Raw genomic sequence first — 27,933 nt, 5'->3', positions numbered from 1 at the left:
ATGGACCAGATGGTGCGAGAATACAGCGCACGGGCAGGAACAAGAAGATGGCCGGTCGCTGTCTTCTGTAACATGGTTGACATGGCAGCCCTGAACGGCCATGTTCTATATCAAGACTGCACCGAAAGGAAAGAAGGGCGGCCAGATTTTCTGATGCGGCTTGCCAGTGAGTTGGTTGAGTCTCATGTGACAGTGAAGAAGATTGAAAAGGAAAACTGTCTTCGCAAACAGGCCAGATGAACTCGGTAAAAGGAAGAAGTGCCAGGTCCCGCACCGGTGCAAAAAGAACCCTGCTACTAAACAGTGTGTTCATTGCTTCAAGTTTACATGTGGCAAGAGCAACAAAGAAGTGCCATGGGAGTGCCAGGTCTGCTCAGACCAAGGACAGTTTTGAATAAGTTGTGTGATGTCAAACACACACACACACACACTGTAAATATGTGTGAATATTCTTTGTGTTTTCTGCAATGTTGTTTCACAAATATGAATAAACCATTCTTACTTTCATGTCTCTTACTAAATTGAATTCAACAGAAAAGATAAATATGTGGTGATCCATTCCAAGCAATGCAAAATATTTACAAAAAAGTAGGAACGTTCAAGCGGTCAAGAAGTAGATTGGAGTCAGAAGCAATGGATTAAGTTTCAGTTGCTGTAAAACCTAGTTCTTCCTTTTGTTTCTTCATTTCCTTTGTGCTGCTCTGACAATTTGCATTCAACTCACAGCAAGAAGCTGCCACATTATTAGCATACTGGTCCGACCACATTCCAAACAGGAGGATCAAATGATCCCTCCATAGTCTCCAAAGGTAGAGGGATCCCTCCGTAGTCCTTCTGGTGTTAAAACACAATAAAACAGGTAAAAATAATAAAACCCAAGTAAGAGGAAAAAAAAAAAAAGAAAAAAGAAGTCAGTAGACATTTAGATATCCTATTTAGCTAAGTTTTAAATGTCAGGTAGAAGAAATGGGCTTTCAAGCAGCAAGAGGAAGGCTGTTCCAATGAGAAAGCCTGGTTTTAGGCACTGCCAACAGGAACTGGTCTGCAGATCTGAGGGCTCTTCACGGAGCTCAGGCCATAAAATTAAACATTAAAAAACAATTAATAAAATCTTAAATTAGGCTCTAAAAGTCACTGGGGGACAGTGAAGGGAGGAGTAATGTGCTCCCATCGCTTGGTTTACTGTCTAGATATGAGCTGCAGCATTCTGCAAGCGCTGGTCCAACACAATGTAATGTGAGTTACAGTAATCTAGTCGTGATGTGACAAAAGCATGAATTTCTCTTTCAAAATGAGCCCAGGGGAGATACTGTTTTTTTTTTTTTTTTACATTTTTTAAAGTCTCATGGCAGGGGCAGGGGCATGTGTGTCGTCTTCCAAGAAAATACAAATATGGGCAAAGAGGTGGAGCTGAGAGGGGGGCTGTGAGCGTCATGGTGGATGATTGACATCAAGCGAACTCCGAGCTTTCTGTAGCTAAGAGCTAACCGAGCTAACCTGGAGATAACAGGAGCTAACCAGCTAACGGAGGTAAGCGGGCTAAAGCTAAGTCATGTTGTTAACCGGCTAAAAACCGCGGCTGTTCTACATTCTTCTTACTTTAAGCGGGATATCGGGTACCTGTCAATCAAAAGGAGACGCCCCTAAATATGTCGAATTTTGAGATTAAATTACTTTTAAACGGGCGAGTTAGAAAAAAATTTGCTCCCCCCACAGTTGTCATGAAGGTAAACCTGACCTATTAAACCTAAAATGGATTTTTGAACCAGACTGTAAACATGTTTATTTCATCTGTAAACATGTTTATTTCTGCTGTAAACATGTTTATTTCTGTTGTGAAGTTGGTCTTTTTAACATGGGAGTCTATGGGGATTTGCTCTGTTTTGGAGCCCCTAGTGGATGAAGGGGGAACTGCAGTTTTATGCACTTCCACATAGGCTTCATTTTTAACCACCAGAGGCTGCTGGTTGGTCTTCCTCCAAGCAGGAAAGTGAATAAAAATGACTCCAGGTCTCTTTTTTTTTTTTTACCTGTTTTGTTAATAATAAAGCAATTAAGCCACATTTTTTGGTCTAAAATGTCACCAAAACAAGGGTCACAGTAGAATCACAGATGTGCTAAACACTACCGGAAGCTACCGTAGAGGCCAACATGTCAGAGATGAGTGAAATTCCCGTTTGGTGTGTTGTTTTTATGAGCTGTTCAGGAAACACTCAGGAGATGCAGGTTAACTACAGCATGTGATTTACTGATTTATATTTAGCTGTAATATATAAGTATAGTCCGCAAAGACTTTTGTTTTCCATAAGAAGGAACGAAAAGCTTAAAAATTGGGATTTAAAGATGTTTGAAACATAAAATGCTGAGTTAATTATTGTTAATAAATCAGATTAACTTATCAGATCAACTTATTCTTTCCTTCAAAACTCCAGGACCCACCTGTGATATGTTACTGTGTTTGATTTAAAGAGAATACCCGCATCATGGCATTGATTAGTGGTTGATATTGTGGCGTATATGCCGATTAATGAGAAGCTCCTGCTCTGTGAGGAGACTGGAGAACACTCGACTTCCTCCTTAAGAAAACCCATTTCACCTGCAGACCTCCCAGGTTTCACCAGAAGATTCACCTGAACTGCAGATGAGCAACTTGTGTGGAGAAATATTGATTTGTGATGGAGTGTTGATGATGCAAGACGAGTTAGGAATCCTGAGTGGCTCTGAAAGAGCATCAGTGGTTCGATAGAAGCTTACGAGTCAATGCGGTGAATGTTTGCTCAGAAGGACGTGAAATTGAGGTCAAAATGTTGAACCATGACCTGCAAAGTATCCGTGTACTGAAAAGTAGAGTTTAAAAGAAGACTTGCTGTGAGAAATAAGTTTCCTGCTGGTTGAAAACTCATGTTTTTGTTTGTTGTGTTTTTGAACGTTGATTCAAAGGAGCCTTTTTGGGGCACCACAATGACGCATGTAGCCGACGAATCCAGACATCGATGTGTGCAGACCCTGGATTGGGACACAGCTGACTTCTACTAAAGTTTGAGTAAGTTTTTGGTTATTTTAAATGACCAGCTTACAGGTCAAACTGCTTGTCTTGAGATTTCCTGCAGCAAACAAGCCGATGCACTTCATTGCACTGGTCGGATTCGAGGTGGTTGGAGTCGAGTGAAGCTTTGATGTGTTACTCAGGCTGTCAGAAGGGACTGACTGGCTGAACTACCTGTGTTTTATATGAGCAAGTTTAATTTAAAACTGAGCTCAGAAACAGAAGTTGCAGTGAAAACAACATCTCTAATTGAGACGCTGGAGATTTGGTTTGTTTGCCAGAATGAGGAGAAGGTGTTTGATGGGAAATTTGCTTGGTAAGTATTCAAGCCAACGTTTCAGAGGGAAATACAGACATGCTGAATCATCCTCACTGATGTGCTGAATCACAGATGTCTCACATGACCTCAAATAGCTAAACAACTGTCTGGTGTCACCTTCCTCTTCCTCTTATACCTCTGAGCCTGAATTTCACTGCTTCACCGCCTTCTTCACTTGTGTTTTTATGTGGCATCACATGCAGACCAGCCTCATGATTCGATTCTATTCCATTCTACTTACTAGGGGTGAGAAATTAAAATTTTTTTTAAAAGTAGAAAATTGGGATTTTTTTTCTTTGCTTCACAATTTTAAAATTGTTTTTTTTGTTTGTTTTTTTTTAAATCAATAAAAATAATTATTCTAAATTTTTTGTTATTTTTATTGTTTTCATTGATCTCTTTACTTGTCTTCTTGGGTGTTATAGCAGCAGAATGATGGTCTGGCTGAATGGAGAAAAATTAAGAGCAAAAAAAAAAGTTTTATACATTGCTTTGTTTTTAATCTACAAAAATCTGCAATATTGAAGAATTGTGAGAATCACATTTTAAATGGAATTAGCACCAAACAAAATCTGAATCTAATTAAAATTGTGACAAGAGAATATTGTCACAGCCCTAGTACTTACATATGAGAATGGTAACAATAGTATATAATTGTAAATGAAAGAACTGCAGGTGTTCCAGTCTAAAATGAAGAACTGAATGTGATGAACTGGTGACGTGTAGTCCAGTGGCAACTGGGATAAGAGGATTTTTATAATGGATGGATGGATTAATAATGGACAACAGGATAGATTGATAGCTGTATCGGCTCCCAATCAGCAGCTTCATCAGTAATTGTTATCTGAGAAAACATTAGTTGCTGATTTAGATCTTTTACGTCCATTGGGACAGTAGCAATCAGTTTGTGGTGATTAGCCCTTGGCTACTAGTTAATTGGCGTATTGATACAGGGACATTTAGATTAGAGAAGCCATTAAATATCTCATTGATTAGAAGGACATATTTCTTTGCATGGATAAACCAACTGCTGCTTGATATTCACGATGTAGATTTTTCTTTTCATTTTCGTTTTTACATCATTCTTTGTCAGAAAAAAATCCTTGTCATTTTAATGAAAACACAGGTATTGGAAGGAGCCTTGGTATTTGTTATTTAATCACTTTATTTTGTGTTTTCTAACTTCTCTTTTTTTTTGCCAAGAGGCAATTTATGAATAGAAGACTCTGCTTGATATTTAAGTGTCATTCTTTATTTTTAGTTTAATGCTGAATTTTTATATCAATGCTGGACAAAAGAAAGGCGAGAAGAGTGAAGAGAAGAATAAGACATAGAAAACACCACAGACCTCCAATAAGCAGCTCATTTCCACCAAGTAGTGATTCTCAGCAGATGTTCTGGTCCTACATCCATCTTATATGGATCCACTCTCAGATTCCAGATCCACTGATAATTAATCTACAGTTTCTTGGCTACATTGTGGTGTGGGGTCTTTTAAAACCTTTTGGGAACGTCTCCTGGATTTTTTTTTTTTATTTATTGTGAATTTATATGCAGATATACTGAAGATGGCCTTACCTCAATTCAATTGAAATTTTGGTCGTAAAGCACATGTAACACAACCTCCGTTGACTAAGGTGCTTAAAAGAACTAAAATCAAATTCAATCCATCCAACTTCTGCCGCTTATCCGGGGTCGGGTCGCGGGGGCAGCAGCCTAAGCAGGGAAGCCCAGACTTCCCTCTCCCCTGCCATATTTGGAAACTCTGCGGGGGGGATCCCGAGGTGTTCCCAGGCAAGCCAAGAGATATAATCCCTCCAGCGTGTCCTGGGTCTTCCCCGGGGTCTCCTCCCAGAGGGACGTGCCTGGAACACCTCACCAGGGAGGTCCAGGAGGCATCCTGACCAGATGCCCAAACCACCTCAACTGGCTCCTCTCGATGCGGAGGAGCAGCGGCTCTACTCTGATCTCCTCCCGGATGACCGAGCTCCTCACCCTATCTCTAAGGGAGAGCCCGGCCACCCTGCGGAGGAAACTCATTTCAGCCGCTTGTATACGAGATCTCGTTCTTTCGGTCACGACCCACAGCTCATGACCATAGGTGAGGGTAGGAACGTAGATCGACTGGTAAATCAAGAGCGTTGCCTTCTGGCTCAGCTCCTTCTTCTTGACAGACCAGCGCAGAGTCCACATTACTGCAGACACCGCACCGATCCGTCTGTCGATCTCATGCTCCATCCTTCCCTCACTCAAGAACAAGACCCCGAGATATTTAAACTCCTCCACTTAGGGCACTTCATAATAGCACAACAACATTTTGATACAACACACTGTAGCCGCTTCATTACCCTCCATTCATTATTGCTACTAGTTAACCTTTAACTGGCCTAGCAGGACAGATCGGATAATGTCGGATAATGCTGGTTTTGTCTGATGAAGACGTCATCTTGGCATCACCATTAAGCCAAATTCAGCTGCCAACCACTGGAAAACCAGTTACAACTCTAAAAGTAGAGAAAGAATCCTAAAACAATGTGGGAATGGCTAATAGTCAGTCTAAACCTGCTAAAACCAGAGACATGCGACCTGTTACAAACTCTGCTGCATCTTCTGTTGTTTTTTTACTTGTAGTCTCTCTTTTTTGTAATTTATTTTTTTAGTTATCGATTATTTTTAATTTATTTTTATTTTATTTATGCTATATCCTTATTTTTAATCATATATATATATATATATATATATATATATCGTTAGTATTTTATTATTTATTTTTTTATTTTCTCTTCTTGAAGTCCCTCTTGTTGATTCACTAATATTTCCCATTGGTACTTTTACAAATTTATCCAGTGCCAAGACTCCCAAGTTTTATTTAGCCTTGCAGCCTTGCTAAGGTTAATGTCTATGGAACATACTATTCAATGCTAGCAGTTATTGTCCAATAAATGGACGATAGGGATTGAGCTTTGTTGTTATTTGCTCGTTGGAAATCCTCTCTACATTTTCATTATAGGGCGTTCGGTGGACTGGCGACGTGTCCAGGGTGTTCCCTGCCTCTCACCCATTGATTGCTGGGATAGGCTCCAGCTTCCTGCGACTTGTTATTGGACTGAGTAAGAAATAATGAAAGATTTTTGTGTTGACGGTTCTGCTGTTGTTGGTTTGAATTGTGTTTTTTCATTATTATTCTTATTTAGTGGAAGACAAATAACTCAAGTAGTCAACTGCTTCGCTGAGTATTTGCATCTCAGAGCTGCAGTTCAGTGTCTCCAATTCAGATCCAAACTCCCAGGTCGTCAACAACAAACCAGCGAAGCAAATGTTTTCATCTTGCCATGTTCCAGCAAAATGAAAGGATAAACTTCTACGTCACAGGAAATTACTCCCCAAAGATGCAAAGAGAAAAGGGAGCAAACATTTCTGGAGTATGTTTAAAACAACAAGGTGGACTAAAGGGATTTACAAATTAATATAACATTTAAACTCAATAAAATGAAAAAGAAAGCAAAGAAATACATCAGAGTTGTTAAAAATAAGGAGACACCATTAATATCAAACATAAAAACCTGAAAGCACTCAAACTAAACTCCAATTAAAGGTTAAAGAAGAGTTTTTTCAGACAGGAGATGAAGGACTGTGAAGACTCCACAGTGTGAATACTGAGTAGGAGGTTTGTCCACAACCTTGAGGCTGACCCCATAAAAACCTGATCCAGAGAGCTGTTTAGCTTGATATGAGACCTGAGAGCATCTGAATGGATCTTTAGTGGTTATAAAAATGCAACAGTTTGGTTAAGTATATCTATACCATACCCCAGGCTCAGAGAAGTATTTATTATTTAAACTGATATTTATTATATTATCTTATTAAAGACAGCAGCTTCATAATCAGCAGGTTACTGTCAGTTTTATAACAACTCTCACCAATCACCAAGTCTGTAGCAAACTCAACAGTTCAACATGTCATGTGTGTGAAAAGGTTTTGTTTAGAAGGAAAATACTGGTTTTATCTGATGAAGACTTGGCATCACCATTCCGTTTTGACCCCAGGCCAAATTCAGCTGCCAACCACTGGAAAACCAGTTACAACTCTAAAAGTAGAGAAAGAATCATCAAACAATGTGGGAATGGCTAATAGTCACCTGCTAAAACTAGAGATATGTGACCTGTTACAAACTCTGCTGCTGCATCTTGGAACAATAAAATATTCAATTCAACTTTATTTATATAGCGTCAAATATCAGCAATGTCAAGACGCTTTACAGACAGACAAAAAAAGCAATGAAAGCCAATTCATAACAGCCTAAATAAGGAAACCAGCAGATTGAGTTGGAGGCTCTAACTCCATCTCCCATCCTGAGCAAGCACACTGGTGACAGTGGGAAGTAGTGGCGTTTAGAGGTAATGATGCTCTCAGGGTCTTTTAAGGTGGACTTCAAGATTTTACTTTACTTGACTGGACATGGGTGCGACTGCATTAGCTTTAAGCTAACTATGGGTTGTAAAATGATGAGCGTTGACTGAGTGGTTAATTATGTGACGTATCAAAAGGGTCATCTTACACCAAACCTCTAAACGTAAAGCTGGAGACCTGTTGAAATATACAGTAACATGGAAGATAAAGAGGTTTTTGGTGGATTTGGTTCCCCAATCCTCAAATTTAGATTTGTAATATGCCGTAAGTGTTAATGTGTTGCCTATATGTGGAAAAATTATTAAAACGTTAATTTCACAGGTTATTCTCTTTACATGGACCAATACTGGTACACACAGCTTTTCCAAAGAATTGGTATTTTAGGGTTGGGACGACGCTTTTCTCTTGATTCAGTTATTAACTTTTTTTTGAAGATTTGATTTCATTTGCGATTCCTCAGTATCGCAGACTTTTATTTTGCTTTTTAAACTGCAGACCATGTAAAAAAGTTGCATGATGACCAAGTTTACAGACTACATCACGAGCCAGATTTCCCATAAAAAACATAAACTGTGTGTCAGTTTCTAAGATTTATTCAGCAGGAAAATATCGGAAGCATCTGTTTGAAACTATTGTTTGAGGAGCTGGAACTTCTAAAGGTGCTGGTTTCAGTCTGTTGTCTAACTGCTGCGCTACGTTTGGCTGTTAGCTCTGCATTTACCTCAGGACGGCGTCTTGCTAGGTGGGCAGTAACATTAGTCGTGTTACCGCCATACGCCACACGACTGTGGCATAAAGAGTTTACAAACAGCTTTCCACGTGTCCAGCTCTGCTTTTACCTTCAAAGCAAAACATCCAAAATGTGTCCAAACGTTTGACTTAAATATGGTGGTGGAGGTTTTATCTCTAGACATTTCTGCAGGTTGTCACCACTCTCCGTCTTTTCCGTCTGTTTACGTCTTTTCCAAATGGATATAATGTTGCGTTACTAGACAGTCGAAGAGAAATATGTCACCCCCTGCTGGAGAAAAGCTGTAACTTCTTCACCATCTAGCATCTAAACACAGAAACATTTAAAGTTGGGGGGAAAAAAGTTAAAGAAAAAAATACCAGTTTTTATGCCAATCAATATTTTTGTCCCACCCACGTATTGATAATGTGTCATGTGTTATCTGTGTGGATAATACTAGCCTGTTATTTCTCTGGATTAATTTGCGTCACTAAAAAAAAAAATTAGGTTCTGAGCACGCTCTGAATCTTCTCTGTTTTTTTAGTTTATCGGTGGTCCTGTTCCAGGCTGCCATGTGTATCTCTGTGGGTTTTTTGTCGACGTGTTTCTTGAAATGATTTTGTCTTTATATCGTTTTTTATAAACAAAGTTTGTTTTGCCTCCTTGTGGATCTGGATCTTATCTAATGACAGGAAACATTTTAATCTGAGCTCAATTTCATGGTTAAAATTCAGGAACTAGATTTGTCAAGCGATGAAAAATTAACCAAATTAAAACAACATAATTACTATGACTGTGACGAAATGCTTTTGTCCTGATTTATTTCTATTCCAATTTCTTTGGGCCCCAATTCGATTTAAATTGCAATTCTCATGATTCTTTAATATTGTTTATTTTTGTAGAGACTAAAAACAAAAAACAAAATACATACAAAACTGCTCGTTATTTTTCTTAATTTTAATCATGAAAAAAAAAAAACAACCCAGTAGCCAGACCATCATTCTGCTGCTGTAATTCCCAATAAGACAAGTAAAAATATCAATAAAAACAATTAAAACTACAACAATTTTATAATGGATGTTTTATTTATTTGAAAAAAAAAAATTTAGCCAAAAATTTATTTCAAAATTGAAAATTAAATTAAAATTCCCGATATTTGATTTTTTTTTTTCTATTCAATTTCCCACCTCTAATAGTTATCTTTACTATAGTTATACTACTTAGTTATTGCAACGCATTTATTGACCTCCTCATGTAGCAGGAGGGTCCAAAGTCGGTCCTGGAGGTCCAAACCTGCATGTTTTGGATGTTTCCTGCACCAACATGCTGGGCTGAGCTCCACAACAAGCTGCTGAGGAGAACCAGCTGTGTTGTAGCAGAGAAGCATCTAAAACCTGCAGGATTCTGGCCCCCGAGTACCAGGGTCTGTCCTCCCCCACCAATGTGCTCCATAACCTGCTTGTTTCCCATGTTTCCCTGACGTCTCTGCAGGGTTTGGGTTAACCCGGCTGAGATGGTGAGGAGTGGAAATAAGAGTTGCACGCTCACCATGCATGCTAATTAAACAAGGTGATGTGAGATCAGGTAAAGCTCTGTTTATTCTCTGTCCACACAGTTTGTCAAACTGGTTCTCAGACTGGTATTTAACCAGTGAACTGAGCTGTTTGTATTGAATTACAATCGGATAAAAATGAAATATGTAACAATATGTTTCATTCTTGGTACACAGTGGCATTAAGAATTAATGTCCATATTTATGCATAAGACTGTCATTCCTTATGGTGTGGACAATGAAAGGCAGAAAATATTCATATTAATTCAGTGAAAGCAAAGCATTAAACCTGCCATGCAGTGTCCAGTGGCGTAGCCACCACCAGATGGAGACACATGATCAGAAAACACTGAAACCTCTCCAGATGTCCTGTTTGCATCCAACTACTCATCCGTTATCTCATCGTCAGCTTGTTTCAGCGCCGCGGCGGTGTGGAATCTGTGTCAGCTGAGAGGCTGTGGAGTCGGTAGGAATAACTGTGATGAAGATAAAGTTGTTTTCCTGCAGCGAAACAAGAGAAACTCGAGGATATCCTCACCGAGATCTAAGTTACGTCATTTTCCTGATTGTAGTTTACATCTCGGGTTAATTAGGAGTTTTTCAAAAGGCGGCAATATATTTTAATAATAACTAGAAAAGCACCATGAGAAGTCAGATCTCCACCAATCGGCTCACTTCCAGCTGATATTCTCATCCTACATCCATCTGATATGGATCCAGTATCAGATTCCAGATCCATTGATCATGAATCCACAGTGTCTTGTCTACATTGTGGAGTTTGTTGCATGTTTGTTCTCTTGTAGTGATGGGAAGTTGTTCCTGTTCTGGATGGTAGGATCCAGAATGTTCCTGTTTCGTGATACTTTAATGTTTTATACCCGAGAATGTTTTTTTGTTTTTTGTTTTTTTTAATTTATTATGACTGAGTGTGATTCATTCCCACTTTTTTCCTTTCTTATTGTCTTCCTAGTATTATAATAAGGTTATTTTTCTGTCCCTGTTTTAAAGCAGGAAGGTCACAGAAAAAGTGTTGAAATGGAAAAAATATTGTGTATGAATAAATAATTCCTTTTTTAAAAGTATTTAAAAATGAATGATTTAAAAATGTAAAAAATATAGATAAAATTTTTTTAAATTTTTTTTTAAATTTTTTATACAATAATAAATACATTTAATTGATATTTATTTAGAAATATCTAAATTAACAAAAAGTGGAAAGATGACAGAAATGCGGACACACAAATAGGGTTACAAGTAAATATTTATTAATTCATTTATTTATTATTTTATTATTTGTGTTTATTTATTTTAATTTATTTATGCAATTATTTATGCAATAAAAATTCACTTAAATATTATTTATAAATATTTCAATCAAGAAAAACTGAAATGATGACAGAAATGTGGACACACAAATAGATTTATAAGCAAACATTTAGTTTTTTATCTATTTATTATTTTATTTGTGTGTTTATTTATTTATTTTGGCATTCTTTGCTCACCGTAGGCCTGATCTGGGCCTTTTTACCTCTAAAACGTCCTGCTTTCAAGTCGACAATCTGGTTTAGCATGAGGACTTGAACATTTGTTCCGGCAGCAGGTTATTGACATGCGCGCACACACACACACACACACACACGCACGCAGCCCTTTGAAGAGGGATATTTTGAAATTTGCTTTGAAGTGACTTTTATTGATGTTGTTGCTTTTCGAGCCTCAATTAAGTGACTCAGTTACTTTGCATTCAAAGATTCGACTTTTTCTGCCGTTTAATGGATAGAAATATGATGCACGGTAAACATAGCTACCACGTGGGCTGAGTGAGGGGCCACACAACCAAACGTCATACACTTTTTTCACCTGTTACGAGATGCTTTTGTTTTAAGTGGGAGTTTCCTTTGCACAGTAAACATCAGCAAACATCGGGAAACATCGGGAAACATCGGTAAACATCAGGAAACATCGGGAAACATCAGGAAACATCAGCAAACATCAGGAAACATCGGGAAACACGGGAAACATCGGGAAACATCGGTGAACATCAGGAAACATCAGCAAACATCGGGAAACATCAGGAAACATCGGTAAACATCGGGAAACATCGGGAAACATCAGAAAACATCGGGAAACATCAGGAAACATCAGCAAACATCGGTAAACATCGGTAAACATCGGGAAACATCGGTAAACATCAGGAAACATCGGTAAACATCGGGAAACATCGGGAAACATCGGTAAACATCAGGAAACATCGGTAAACATCAGGAAACATCAGGAAACATCAGCAAACATCGGGAAACATCAGGAAACATCAGCAAACATCAGCAAACATCGGGAAACATCAGGAAACATCAGCAAACATCGGCAAACATCGGGAAACATCAGGAAACATCAGGAAACATCGGTAAACATCAGCAAACATCAGCAAACATCGGGAAACATCAGGAAACATCAGGAAACATCAGCAAACATTGGCAAACATCGGGAAACATCGGTAAACATCGGGAAACATCGGTAAACATCAGGAAACATCGGCAAACATCGGGAAACATCGGTAAACATCAGGAAACATCAGGAAACATCGGTAAACATCAGGAAACATCAGCAAACATCAGCAAACATCGGGAAACATCAGGAAACATCAGCAAACATCAGGAAACATCGGTAAACATCGGGAAACATCGGTAAACATCAGGAAACATCAGCAAACATCAGGAAACATCAGGAAACATCAGCAAACATTGGCAAACATCGGGAAACATTGGCAAACATCGGGAAACAATCAGGAAACAATCAGGAAACAATCAGGAAACATCGGTAAACATCGGGAAACATCAGGAAACATCAGGAACGTGCGTAATGACCACTTCAGATGTAAGTTCTGCATCGTCAGCTCTGCAAACGTTTGATGCTTCATGATAATTAAACCGCAGAGCTGAATCTACGAGTCTGTTTGCTTTTCCAGGGATCATAAACCAGCAGGTCAGCAGTTTTTCCTCGGCTGAAGATGTTTTAAAGATGCCTGCTAGCCTGACACGGAGGTGGAATCCCTCATTTACAACCCAAAACAACGACACACCGTCAGCTGCAAGATGGACGATGTTGAATTAGTCCGAGGAATGATGCAGGACCTGATGACGGACTTCTGAAGTCATCAGCTCTGACAGGAGAAGAAGCTTCTGTTGCAGGAAATAATCCCACACATGGAGAAGATCATTCTGATGTTTGTCGGCTTTATGAAGGGTCTGTTGGTGAACTTCTCATGTTCAATGTGACTCCCAACGTCATTTATTTAGACTTTAATCAATCACGATTCCTATTTATTTCCTCTGTGATGAATGAAAATCTAAATGCATTCTGTAAACTAAGACATAAAAAGGTCAGTGAAGGTGTCGGATGTTCTAAGACCTGAAACACTCGGTGGCGTCTGAATACATGGCTTCACACCAGAGGATAAAAAATCTATTAAAACTGGTACGGATTCAGTTTAAGTGTGCAAAATTCAACAGAAAAATTACATTTAATCAAATAAAATTGAAAATTTCAGAGTCAAAATAAAATAAAATTGTCAATTTATCCCAAAATAAAATTAATTTAATGTAAAAAATACATTTATTGATGTAAAATTTACCTATATGACACAATAACATAAAACATAAAGGAATAAATCAATTTAATCACAACAAAAATTAAAACAATTTTTTATGTGTTTGTTTGGGTGTTTATTAAATAAACGTTTTCTCGACATCATTTATGAAGCACTTAAAGGTTGAAACAAAGTGCTGAACTAGTATCACAAGCAGTTAAAATGTGGAAAATTATTCATTTATAAAGAGAAAAAACTTAAGACATGTGGCATGTTATGATGTGATAATGATTTTTTTTTTCTTTCATTGAGTATCGCTAAGAAAACCAAAAACCATTTATTGTTGTGTTAAATTTTCTTTTAAAAAGAGGGGCAGATATGACAAGAAATGTTCCTTTTTTCTGGTCCTTTTAGAGCACAGAGCTCTGTTTGGTTTTTTTGGGGGTTTTTTGTCCTGAAAGTCTTGTTTTACCTTTTGAATGACCAAGTGAGAAATAAAAAAAATTATAAGAAAAACCCCCAAAAAATATAAACACAACAACGTCAATCTATCTTCATAAATATGCTGGAATTAGTAAGATGCTTCCTTCATCTGCACATGGATACGATTGGCTTACAAGACAGGATGAGCATCCATTAATAGTGACATGTGACTCTTTTTCTAACCATGGACTTTATTTTATAATAATTTAGACAAATTCTAGTTATTTAGGACACACAAAAGCTCAAAGTGCAGAGTTTCTGCTGATAAAGTCACAAAAGGAGGAAAAGTCTTATCTATCGATGGCTGGATGAGTATGATGCACTCCTATAAAGCAATATATTCACCATATAATTATCATTAAATTACCTGTAGATGCAAAAAAACAAGAACGGTGATATGAAAACAAGCTAATGTACAAACAATAAAATGTTTTTCTTTGTGTCAGCGGGGGATAAAGGTGGAAAACTTGCATGGACCAGCCCAGTACCAGGGTAGTACAAAGTACTTATGGAACCTCAACAAGCGAAGATACATAATAAAACCTGCAGTTTTCCAACTTCAGAAGTTTTAGAAACTTCAGTAATAAATTGTTATAAATCAACCTTCAGATGTGTTTATTCCAATAAACTTTTTCTCTGTCTAGATTATATATAAAAGCTAAAATTGTAGCAGAAATCATTTCAGCATCTTGATCAGACTGTAATTCCATCTGATAGACTGACAGCGCCCCCTGCTGGTCAACACAGAGAAATGCTTTTTGTTCTGTTTGAATGCATGAAAAACTGCATTGCAACAGTAATAAACTGTTGTATTTTGTATTTTCTGTATTTTTTTATGCAGAATAAACAGAGTATAGTTTCAGGAACTATTAAGTATCTGATAGGAATAAGTAAAGTAATACTAGGATTGAGTAAAGTTGTCATAAGAATGAATAAATTAGTCCCAGGAACAAAAAAAAAAACCAAACAAACAAAAAAAAGTAAAGTGGTCCTAAGGTTATCCTACGAATGAGCAAAATAATCCAAGAAATAAATAAAGTAATCATAAGAATTAGTAAATTACTCATAGAAATAAAGAAAGTAAAACTGGAAACAAGTAAAGTAGTCCTAGGAATGAGTACATGATGAGGAACAGCAGAGGTTGAAAACCAAATATAAGACATGGTGTGTGATTGTGGCTGCGAGCTGCCAGAGTTTCTGTCCCACGGTGACGAGATAGACATCTTCATAAGTCTCTGCTTTCACATGACGCCTTGTTCATGTGGAGAAACGATCAGACAGTGATGTTCTCATGTTTTCTGCTCGGCGTTTGAACTCTTTGCTGAGTCTTTCAGCCGAGTTTCTGATCTTTCTTTCCACTGTCTCGTACTCTAGTAAAGAAAAAGCTGAATTAAATGTTGTGCTTTAAACAGTTTAAAATTATACATATATATATATATATATATATATATATATATATATATATATATATATATATATATATATATATATATATACATATATATATATATATAAAAAAGAGCTTTTGTGTGTTTATAATTATTACAGCAACTTACTTCTGGAGTTTTCATAGCATGAAAATGAAACAACAAATGCTGAATTTCATGTAAAAAGTGACAGTAAGAAAACATTCATGCGAGTCATTAGTTGATTTATTTGTCAGAGTTTTATTAATGACTCAGTCTTCGTTTTGGAGGAACTGTTTGCTTCCAGAGAACAAACTGGATCCAGTGCCGGTAAATCCTGCAGCATGTTTGACTAGACAGTGTGTGCACTCTATCACAGCGAAGACACACAGTACAACAAACAGCCGTCACGTCGATTAGTGTCAACAGGAGCTGTTGCTCAACTCTGATCCGACCTGACAGACCGTTCCCGGTGAGTCACGGCCTCAGACGCTTCAAAAGATCCAACAGCAGCATCAACCAGGCATTCAGAGACAAGTCTGCACACAGAGCAACAACGAGATGGAGATGCTGCGCTTCGGTTTGCTCGCATGTATGCTTGGTGTGGCTTTCACACAGGTCAGTCTGTCGGTCGTAGATGCCTCAGTTTCTGCAGAAAGATTATTTCCAGGCACCTTTATGAGGTGGAATAAGGAATATTTGATTATTATGATCAAGCTAAACATCAATACGATGTATTAGAATTCTATTAGAAGTTGGAAAAGCAACTATAATTAGTTCTGTTTAACTTTTTCTGTAGCGGAAAGACTGTTTACATTGATATACATATTTAATTTGAATTTTTTTTTTTACACAAAAAAAGTTGAATATTTGATAAAACATTTAGCAACAATAAGGTCAACATTTTCCCCTAGTTGACTGATGAAGCGGAATCAAGATTTACATGACAGAGGGATTAAACAGTTTGGAATTAAAATGCAAATAAACCAGCCAATTACTTTGGAATGAAGTTTAATTAAAATTTAATTAGTTCAATTACAAATTTGCATTAGGAATTCGTTGTTTTCATCAGTTTAAAGCAGAATTAACTTTTATTTGGAATTAAACAGGAATTAAAACTCACATGTAAATGCAGCAAATGGTTTGCAAAGTAAAAGCAATGTTTTTAGAATTTTGACAAAGTATAATGTTGGCTCGCAGATCTTTCCATTGAATGGGGTTTTAAATAATCAGTAGTTCTCGTATGTTCAACTCTTTGTAATAAGATTTTATATTAAGTAGTGTCAAACTTCAACACTGAGATCTGAAATGCACATTTTAACTCATGAAACCGACTCGGATTCTGCTAATTGTAAACATACAATCCAGTTCTATAATCGTATATTATGTCATTTGTATATTAAATATATAACTAAGTAAATTATATTGTGTCTTTGTCCAGGTGGTCGACCCCAGAGGAGCTCGTCCAGTAGAACATGGCACCAAAGCTGATAAATGTGCTACGCAGAAAGAGTGGCCTTTCTGTACAGATGATGATTGGGTACACAGCTTTTTCTTACTATTTATACATGTGAACATTTTATATTTTATAACAGTCTTGCTTAAATCTCAATGAAATGTGTTAGTGGTTGATTCATGTAAGCCCCAAACATAAGCTTACATTCTCAGGCAAGCAAGACAAAAGTCAAACGTGCTTAAATTAATCTGCTCAAAGTGGATGTCATGTATACAACTCATGAATCAGAAGATATCAGAAAATGAAACTTCCTTTTTTGTTGATTCTTTATGTGTTTTTTTTAAACAATACATGCAGACACAGACTGGAGCCATTCATGTTTTAGAAGCCACTCACGCTAACATTTATGCTAGCTGTACCTGCTAGCGTTTAGTCCTCAAGTGACTAACTAAATTAGATGCTAATAAAAGTTAGCAAGTTCTGATTTTTAAGGAAAAAGTGTTTAAAATGTATTAAAATCTTGATTTACTTCCCCACTGGTGGTGGCATTTTAGCGCTTCTATGCTCTAAAAACCACAGAGTTTAACATCTCGTTGCTACATTAATGCTAGCTTCTACTTGTATGTTTGTCCACAAATATGATTAGTAAACAAAGTGTTTCAGGTGATATTGGGAGAAGCTAACTTGAACAAAAAAGCACAAATTCAGAGGAATATACTATGAAATGGTCATTTTTACTAAACCTGTTATACTTTGTTACTGTGGTGGGCAGTAAGCTCTCTGGCTTGATATGCTAACATTTGCATATCACGTGGGAACTGCTGAGTGAGATGCCAATGAAAAGTTTTTTAATGAATATTTACCACCAAACATGTTTAAAAAAAATTTATTTAAGTCTCTATTGGCATTGTAAATCTGCTCAATAAGCTACTGACTTCCATATCTGGTTGCTACTTCAATACTGCGTTTGTTCAAAACAAACTCCTTTGGGTGGTGTTGACTGAAACTAAACTTAGCAGGACATTTACTCTAAACTATGAGGATAAGATAAAATAAAATAAGATTAGATAATATTCAATTCCAGAGAAGAATGTACTGTAAAATATTCCTTCTAGCCAAACCAGTCTTATATTTAGTTAAAATTGCGGGCAGTGAGCTAGCTAGCTTTATATGCTAACATTTGCACCTCCCATTAACTATTAATGTTAAATGCAGTTCTGACACCTCAGCTTGTGTTTTCCTTAGTTTTGTCAGGGTCATACCACAGCACTAAGATAACTAAGCATTATTAATGTCTGGTAGAAGCAAGGTAATTAAATTTTATTTAAGTCTATGCAGATCTAAAGTGGCATATTTGCTCTAATATATCTTCTACATATGATGCAACAGATGCTACTACTTTTCTTTAAATGCTGAGAAATTAAGGACAGTTTATTGTTATAGAAAAAAACCCTCAGGTTTTAAAAGCTCTTGGTTGATGAATAATTGATGATTGGTAAACCTATCTCTATTGTTGTCCTCCAACAGGGTTCAAAATGCCCCTCGGGCTGCAGGATCCAGGGTCTGTTGGATACGAAGGACCATGAACTCCTGAAGAAGATTGAGAAGATCCGCAGCTTGTTGGATCAGTACAAAGCCAAGTATCGAACCACTGACCAGGCGTCCAAGCAGACTTACAGCTACCTGACAGAGAAACTCGTCCTCACTTCTGGTGAGTTTTTATCTACCATCTTCTCTTTTACAGGGACTAAAGATGTAGCAGGACAAAAACATGACAACTGTTACAACAAGCAAAACTGATTCATATAGATTCTTAAAATGTATTATCTTAAAATATGACCAAAAACAGCTGTAATATCCATAATTGTTTTTATTTGATGTACATATATATGTGTGTGTGTATATATATATATATATATATATATATATATATATATATGTATATATATATGTATATATGCGTTTATCTATATATGTGTGTATACATATATATATGTGTATTTATTTATACATATATATATATATATATATATATATATATATATATATATATATATATATATATATATATATATATGCATACATATATATATATATATATATGCATACATATATATATGTATATTTTCAACACCAGTCTGAGACAAAATAGAGTCCCGGTGCTGTGGAAAACCTCCTGCCTTGTTCCAGTGCCTAAAAAACACAACCAGCTGAACCAAGACCAGTTGCCCAGTTGCATATCGTAATGGACTTGGGGTTGAAGATGCCATCAAATACCTGTACAACCACCTGGATCTATGACTACCTCACAAACAGACCACAGTTTGTGAGACTGAAAGGTTGTGTGTCTGAGATGGAGGTCAGCAGCACTGGTGCACCACAAGGAACTGTACTCTGGCCATTCCGCTTCACTCTGTACACCTCAGACTTCCAGTACAACTCTGAGTCCTGTCATCTGCAGAAATACTCTGATGACTCTGCAGTTGTGGGGTGTATCAGGGATGGACAAGAAGCAGAGTACAGAGAACTGGTCAGTCAGTTTGTTAAATGGTGCGGTGACAATCATCTCATATTAAATAGCAGCAAAACAAAAGAGATGATTGTTGACTTCAGGAGGAAGAAGAATAAACAAAGCACTGTTTCCATCCTGGGAGAGGAGGTGGAGGTGGTGGAGGAATACAAGTATCTTGGAGTTCAGCTGGACAACAAACTGGACTGGAAATGCAACACTGACTACATCTACAAGAAAGGTCAGAGCAGACTGTACTTCTTAAGGAAGCTGAGATGGTTTAACGTCTGCACCAAGATGTTGCATATCTTCTATAAGTCTGTTGTGGAGAGTGCAGTCAGCTTTGCAGCATCTGCTGGGGTAGTAGCATCAGAACCAGAGACTTGAAGAGAATCAACAAACTGATCCAGAAAGCTGCTTCTGTGCTTGGAGTAACTCTGGAGCCGCTGGAGCTGATTGTCCGAAGAAGAATGCTGCACAAGCTGATGAAGATGATGGAGGATTCTTCACACCCTCTCCACAATACAGTGATGAAACAACAAAGTGTGTTCAGTGAGAGGCTTCTTCAGGTTCGAAAGATACAGAAGACTGAAAGATACAGAAGATCATTCCTGCCAGCAGCCATCAGCCTCCAGAACAAGACCTCCTCTAGTTAATTATTATATACTATAATATTGAATTTCCCTTTGGGATTAATAGATTAATAAAGTATTTTTCATTTTATATATATATATATATATATATATATATATATATATATATATATATATATATATATATATATATATATGTGTGTGTGTGTGTGTGTGTGTATGTATGTGTATGTTCTGTATACAGCAAAATTTGGATTGTCTTCATTAAATCTTACTCCAAGGTTTTTGGAAAGTTAGCAGCCCTTGTGTACCAGGATATGTCCCTCGGCAGTCTAAACCTATCGCAGCATAACATAGGGATAGTTAGATAGCTAATGATCGCTAACTATAGGACTTGTCAAAATATTTTAACTTAAAAGCACGTTGTTTTTTAATGTTTTACAGTGATCTGTATCATAACAATATCTCTGCCCTTTGTAACAAACCACACTGTGAGGAAAAACAGGTAAAATTCCGTGGAGTTCTTGTCGTGGTTGGACCTACACCTTACAAATAAATGCACTGGAGGCGAATGGGTGACCCATTCAAGATGGTGGCGCGATGAGACATCAGCTCATATAGGCGGCGTGATACAATGCGGCGTCTACATATATATGATGTCTATGCATTATTACGACCAACCGGTGTCAAAACACGGAAGTGAACTCAAAACTCAGCACTGCCCCCTGGTGAATAAACTGACTTAACAGCTATGACAATGTCAAATAAGTGTGGAAGTATAAATGCATTAACGTTTGAAATGGCCTCCATTTCAATGGTGGGCCTCAGTGCTAACTGCTTGATGAGTTGCAACCAATCAAAGACAATAAAATCGGTCTGGAGAATTATTCTTTAGTTTTGGTTATGTGTCACAGTAAAATTTTTCAGGACTTAACTAAACGTTTTAGGGCTTGTGTATGTTTTAAGCTCTACATATGATCTGCATTGGCTTTCTTTTTAAGATATTTAAACAATTTGATGAAGTAAATAAATTAATACATAAAAAGGAAAACACACTAAGCATTTTAAAGTTTTTACTTGATTAGATAAAACATTAAAGCTGGTGTGAACAAATCTTTGCATCTTCATCTTCAAGGTAATGACAACAGCTACTATGACTTGGCCCAAAGTCTTCGTCAGAGAATCCAAGAGATGAAGGTGAAGATCGACAGACAGATGAGGATCATGTCCGCCCTGAAAGATCGAGTCAAAGACCAGGTGGTGGAGATGCAGAGGTTGGAGGTACGGCAAGCTGAAGGGGACAAAACACACACACCCATCCATTCACTCACACACTTCCCTAAGCTGCATAAAGACAACCACCAACTTTGCATTACCATGTTTTATTTGAATTTTAGAGTTGAATGGTAATGGAAAAATTGTTTTGCAAACAATACTTTTTGCCTTTAAGCAGAATGATTGATAATTATTAGCAGGGACTGGTTACAACTCTGCACTGAGTCTTAACAGGTGTTGATTATGCAATTAATTACAAACTATTTCCAGCCTGAACTGGCAAACAATACACTTACATTACATCCCATGCCTAACAGTGCTTTATCATTATGGATGTCCACAACAAATGTTCTACTTCTTCCACTTAATTAGAACAAACAGAAGAAGTTGTCCACATTATGCAACCTAGTTTATCAGTGGGATTCTGTTTGATTAACTCAAATTATTACTTTTACAACATAAAAACAAAAAAGAACTTATTTATTTAGTGTCTCCAAAAGTGCATCTTTTCTGTGGTCCAGACTTGAGATAATGACACGTCTATTATGTACACAGATCAGTAATGTAAAACAGTATTCTGCTTTATACGCTATATTACTTCCAGGGATCATGTTTCTGTTTGTTTGTCTCCTCTGTCAGGTTGACATTGACATCAAGCTCCGCTCCTGCAAAGGATCCTGTTCTGCTTATGTCGAGTATCAGCTGGACAGGGAAAGCTACAAGGTCCTGGATAAACAGGTAAATTATAAACTTATATATGGCTTAAATTATGTTCAAATACATTCTTTTCCCTCTAAATAAACCTTGTTTTGCATAAATAGCCTAAATAAAGCAAATCTAAGGGTACATTTGTATCAGGATAGTCTGCTAGACTTGGTCCAATTGGACCTAGGTTGTAGGTAGGTGTAGCTATACGGGCCGAGTTTGCATGAATGTTGCATTTTGGTCAAACGGGCCAAAAAATAATATATCCCTGTAGCTGTAGCTCAGGAGGAAGAGCAGTTGTTTTTCAACTGGAAAGTTGGGAGGTTGATTCCAGGCTTGCGCCCAGATGTGCCTATCAGGGAATGAGTTTGTACATAAGTCGCTTTGGATAAAGGCGTGTGCTAAATGATTGTACTAAAAAATACGATAGTTTTGTCTCTTTGTTTAGCTGTGAGCTAAACACGGAAACAAAACTATTGCTGTTTTAGGTTTTTATCTTGTCTTATGCAAGTATACTGCAGAAATAGACTGCAACAATGGACACAAGATGAACAACAGACGAGGCCGAGGACGTCTTCACTTTGTTTTTGCACACAATGCAATGCTACGCCAAATGTAGGAAGTGACTTTTTTTGTAGTCCACTTCCTGCATTTGGTCCGCTTGAAACAGACTGAGACCTGCATTAGTAGGCGAACCGAGACCGCTTCTTTGGTACGAATCCGAATTTGTTTGGCGCATTTACATTTCTCCAAAAGAAGCGGATTTTCCGAGCAAATGTATTCAGATTCGGATCAAAATCGCTGATGTGAATGTGGTCTTCATGTATTTCACCAGGCTTTGGCGACTTCAGCAGTCATTCGTGTCACTCTTTTCATAAAATTGCAAACAATTCAAATTCAATTTTTACATTAACTGTTCTTAGGTTTGTTCCTCTGTGTTTTGTTTAATCAGAAAATGCATTATTTGAAGGTACATTTGTTCCTTTATCATCCCTACAGAGCAATTATGTATATATATATATATATATATATATATATATATATATATATATATATATATATATATATATATATATATATATATATACATATATATATATATGGATAGATAGATATAGATAGATATAAATGTATATTGTGTAGAGTATAGTGAATATTATACTATTGTTTTTGAGCTACTTTAATTTCATGACTATTGTGTTGTGAAAATGATATAAAGAGGTTTTTTTGCTACTTTTTTTCTTTGTGCCTCAAAGGTGAAGCAGCTGGAATCTCAGACACCACAAAACATTGAGTCAGTGGGTACGTTGCACGTGATGAAGAGCCGGCCACTGAAGGACGCCATCGTGGACAGCATCTACAAATCGAAGGACATTGCGGGACAACAGAAAGAGGATATGTTCCCTGAGGTACTTCACATTGTCTTTACTTACTGCCTTTTATGTTAATTGCCAGCAAGCTAATGCTAGCTTGGTGTTTTTTTCTGATATTAAATTAACAATTTTGTCGCTGCATGACAAAAACATTCACACAGGTTTGTGTGAACATTGGAAACGATTCTTGAGATACTGACAGAAATTATTCTGTTATCTTTAGATAACAAGATGAGAAAAAAAATACAACTAGATGAATAACTTTCTGGCGTCTACATACTCCAGTGCCGAAAGAGTTAGCACGCTGGACAAACATGCTAATTTTCAAGTTCCCTCGTCCGTAAGACTCAAGGTTGTTCAATACTCTGCAAGAAGCTTCGTCTGCGACGTGCGGGGAATTCTGTAGTGGAGATGTCTGGGTTTTTACATGCAGTGAACATTTGACTGAGTTATTTCATATTAACATATACTTAGTGAGAAACTTCGTCCAAGGCCAGGCGGATGAGCAAGCAACGGTGTCTTTAAATGCCACGTTGTATACATGTTCATGCTTTCTCATCACCTTGATCAGCTAAACACTGTTAAAACTGCAAAAATGCGGAAGTGACAACTTCATGCTTTTCCCAAGTTAACCACGCTGGCCTCAAATGTTCGACCAATCACACAATACTCATTGGAGTCAAGCAGGAAGAAAATTCTGCTTGGCTGATGTATCGGGAACAAGCTGCGAGATGTCCACAACCATGTCTGTGAGGACAAAATAGCATAATTTTGTTCTCAAAGGTTTCAGAACAAGAAAAAAGTTTTTGCATCTTGCGAAGGATGTTACAGGCTTTACAGTCTTTAAGTTATATTCTGTTCCAATTAAGTAAACAGTGTGTTAGCATGATGCTAACTACTTAAAGACACATTACAGAACTTTTTTCATTTTCATGTCAGTGCCCCCTATTGACGGCTAACTCAGCCTCCATGTTGCATCCTACCTGACCTTATAGCTCTCTCCAGGCAGCAAAAGACGATCTCATGATGACTGTTGTTTAGTCTCTTCCTCTCTTTTAATCTTCTTGCGTTTCTTTGTTGAATCAGAGACGTTGTGTGTTCAAAACAGCCAGTCCCTTATTATAACGTGAAGCGAAATGTCATGGCATGGACTGGGTAGCAGCAACAGTAGAAATGCTCATGATAGATGTTACTGACTCGTTGACCAAGTCCGGGATGCAGACTGTTAAGATCAGAAAGTTACAGAAAGTGTCTTAACTGAAAAAGAGATAAAGTTCCAATGAACGACTGGCTTGTTTAGCCTGTCAAGTCCAAGCAAAGGGTTTGAGCGATCATGTAGGAAGTTGCAGAGGAAAGGAAAATGTTTGGATCCATTTAGATGAAATCTTCAGACTTTTTGTATGAATGTGACACATAGTCTCCAGTCTCTGGAATTACTGTAGACTTTACCTTAACCCCACCATGTGCACTTATTCTAAAACCTCCTCTTCCAGGTTAAAACTGTTCAGTTGATCCTGGAAGAGGAAGGCTCCAGCTCATCTCCAGCAACCATCTCCAAGGTTCCAGGTACTTCCTTCTCTACATCCACGTCCTCATCTGCATCATCTTTACCCTCCTCCACCTCTTCAACCTCCTCAAAATCCATCACCGAGATGGGAGGACGGGGCGATTCAGGTCTCTTTGATGGGTTTGGAGGTTTTGACGGTCTTGGCCATACCAGTTCAAGCCATGTGTCCACCAAAAGCTGCACCAAGAGCATCAGGAGGACAGTGGTTCATTCTAAAGATGGACCAGTTGAGAAAGTAGAGGAAGTGATTGAAGGAGGACCTGAGTGCCAGGTGCTGAGCGGTAGCACCAAGGGAGGCATGAGTTCCTTGTTCCCCACCCTCAGCCACACATCATCATCAGGATCTACCAAGACCATTCAGACTGGTGGCACAAAGGGAAGCCTTTTGGGAGACTTTAAATCTGGTCTGACAGATCCTTTTGGTGGGGACCTCGGAGCATTCTTGACAGACAACATGGAGGATGACCTTCCTGATTTCCACGCCAGGAGTGTGAAGAGCTCACACGTGGAGCGACAGGATGATTTTGTAGGAAAAGGTACCAAAACATCAGACCTGGAGTAAACGCTACAAAACAACAGAAAAGAGTCAGCTAGATAGCATGTGTTGGCATCAGCTAGCTAGTTGTACGTACCAAAATACAAAATGAATACAGCATTCTTTATGTCTTTGTTGGTAGAGTTTAAAATCCTCCACATACTGTATGTAAGAGCGAAATGCAAATGAATAAAGCTAAAGTTTCGATATAAATAAACTGAAGTGATATATTTTCCTGTGACTGACAGACAATCGCATGTAAGTTCCATGTCCAGAATATTCAAAAAAAACACATATATTCTTCAACTTTCTTGAATTTCATTAAGTCCTCAACCAGCATTGAATCATACAACTGTATGAGATCATTTACTCTGCAGTACCACCTAGCACGTTCTCGCTACGGTCCTGTTTGTAACAAACAGATGTGCCGTAAAATCCTTCCAGATGCTGTAAATGGGTTGGAAGTGAAGTAGTTCTAGAGGAATAGTTTTTAATCTGCTGTCAGTTTCAACCAGCCCAACCAAATCCGGTCCACGCTAACTGGCGGTCTGCGGTGTGCCCCTCTGTTTGCAGATTGTGTTGAAGCCTACCAGAAGCACACAAAAGGAGAAACAAACGGCCTGTTTAAGATCAAACCCGGCGGCACCGACTCTCAGGTGGAAGTGGAAGTTTACTGTCAGCAGGAGGGGATGATGGGTGGTTGGTTGTTAGTCCAGCAGAGAGAGAGTGGCGCCCTTAACTTCAACCGCACCTGGGCTGAATACCGCCATGGGTTTGGTTCAATTGATGCTCTGGGCAAGGGGGAGTTTTGGTTGGGCAACCATAACCTCCACCTGTTGACCAGTCAGGGTGAGACGATGCTGAAGGTGGAGCTGGAGGATTGGGAGGGGGGCGCAGTCACAGCAGAGTACACGATCAGGGTAGGGTCAGAGGAGGATGGGTACCCACTGCATGTGTCCGGGTATACTGGGGATGCTGGGGATGCTCTGGTGGTACCCAACAATGAGAAGGCACCTGACTCCATCCACAACGGGATGAAATTCAGCACCTTTGACAAAGACAATGACAAGTGGGTGGGGAACTGTGCAGAGATGTACGGAGGCGGGTGGTGGTACAACAACTGCCAGGCTGCTAATTTAAATGGGATTTATTACAAAGGCACGTACAACCCCAAATCAAACATACCATATCAGGCTGCGAATGGAGTCGTATGGGTGATGTATAAACCAGCCACGTACAGCCTGAAAACTGTTCGGATGTTCATCCGACCAGCTGCCTTTTAAAATGGAGGAGAAACGAGACAAACACGTAAAACCTGGAGGCTTGAGAACATGTTGGGTAAATATGACATAAAAAAAATCCTTTTTTTGTCATGCTGAGCTGTTTGGAAATGATTTAAGGATTTCAAAATGTATTGATTTTTACTAACTCGCTGTGTAAACGCGATTGACCTGTTTGTTGGTTTTAAACGTCCAATGTTCCAGCAGTGACCTGATGTTCTCCCTGTTGCTCAACTCTGTCGATCAATGCGCAAACTCTGCTCCATCAATAAAGGTCCAGTGTTCACTTCAGCTGCTGTGGTTCTGGTCTCATTTAATTTCACATAGAAGATCCTCTTAAAGCACCAACAATAACAGACATGATTTAAAACACAAAAATACAAGTCTACAAAACAATACAAAAGTTTATTTCCATAGCACAATTCAATAACAGTGTGATTCAAAGTGCTTTACAGAGACAATAAAATATTTTTTTTAAAAAAGAAGCATAATTTAAAAATAAAACATGAAAGCAAGAAAAAAATGATAAAATAATGAAACGTAGATTTGGACTTAAAAACATTTTTTAAAAAAGCTTTAGATAGAAGCTACTGGAATGCAACAGAACAGCGGGGTCTTTAGCCTTGATTTAAATCAGCTGAGTGTTTCAGCTAATTTGAGGCATTCTGGGAGTTTCTTCCAGACGTGGAGCATAAAAGTTGAATGCAGCTTCTTCATGTCTCGCTTTAACTGCAGGAACTGGTAGAAAACCTGATCCAGATAACCTGAGGGGTCTGCTAGGTTTAAAATGGGAAAGGAGGTCTCTGAGGTACTTTGGTCCTAAACCATTCAGAGCTTTATAGACCAGCAGCAGATCTAAAGTCTATCCTCTGGCAGACAGGCAGCCAGCATAAAGACCTCAGAACTGGACTGATGTGGTCCACTTTCCTTGTCTTGGTGAGGACTGAAGCAGCAGAGTTCTGAATTAGCTGCAGGTGTCTGATAGATGCTTAAAAAACTGGTACAGTGATCAAGCTGACCAAAGATGGAAACCAGGACCAGTTTTTCCAGGACCTGCTGTCGCATCAGATGGTTTACCTTCATATATTCTTCCGGTAATTGTAAGCAG

At 38.0% G+C, this 27,933-nt stretch overlaps 1 protein-coding gene across 1 annotated transcript; it reads left to right on the top strand.

Moving 5' to 3' along the window:
* On the top strand, positions 1-26,828 carry fga (fibrinogen alpha chain; the record flags this gene model as incomplete). Its single annotated transcript, XM_079257870.1, has 9 exons — positions 1-231; positions 15,995-16,150; positions 16,974-17,072; positions 18,516-18,699; positions 21,226-21,371; positions 22,005-22,103; positions 23,327-23,479; positions 24,937-25,546; positions 26,119-26,828. The coding sequence occupies 9 exons, from the start codon at positions 1-3 to the stop codon at positions 26,826-26,828; spliced, it is 2,388 nt and encodes a 795-aa protein (XP_079113996.1).
* Positions 26,829-27,933: the final 1,105 nt, after the last annotated feature.

This window comes from Telmatherina bonti (genome assembly GCF_933228915.1).
Source record: "Telmatherina bonti genome assembly, chromosome: 18".
NCBI classification, from domain to species: Eukaryota; Metazoa; Chordata; class Actinopteri; order Atheriniformes; family Telmatherinidae; genus Telmatherina; species Telmatherina bonti.
Note: the sequence above shows the minus strand (reverse complement) of the source record. Positions and strands in the feature narration are given on the sequence as shown.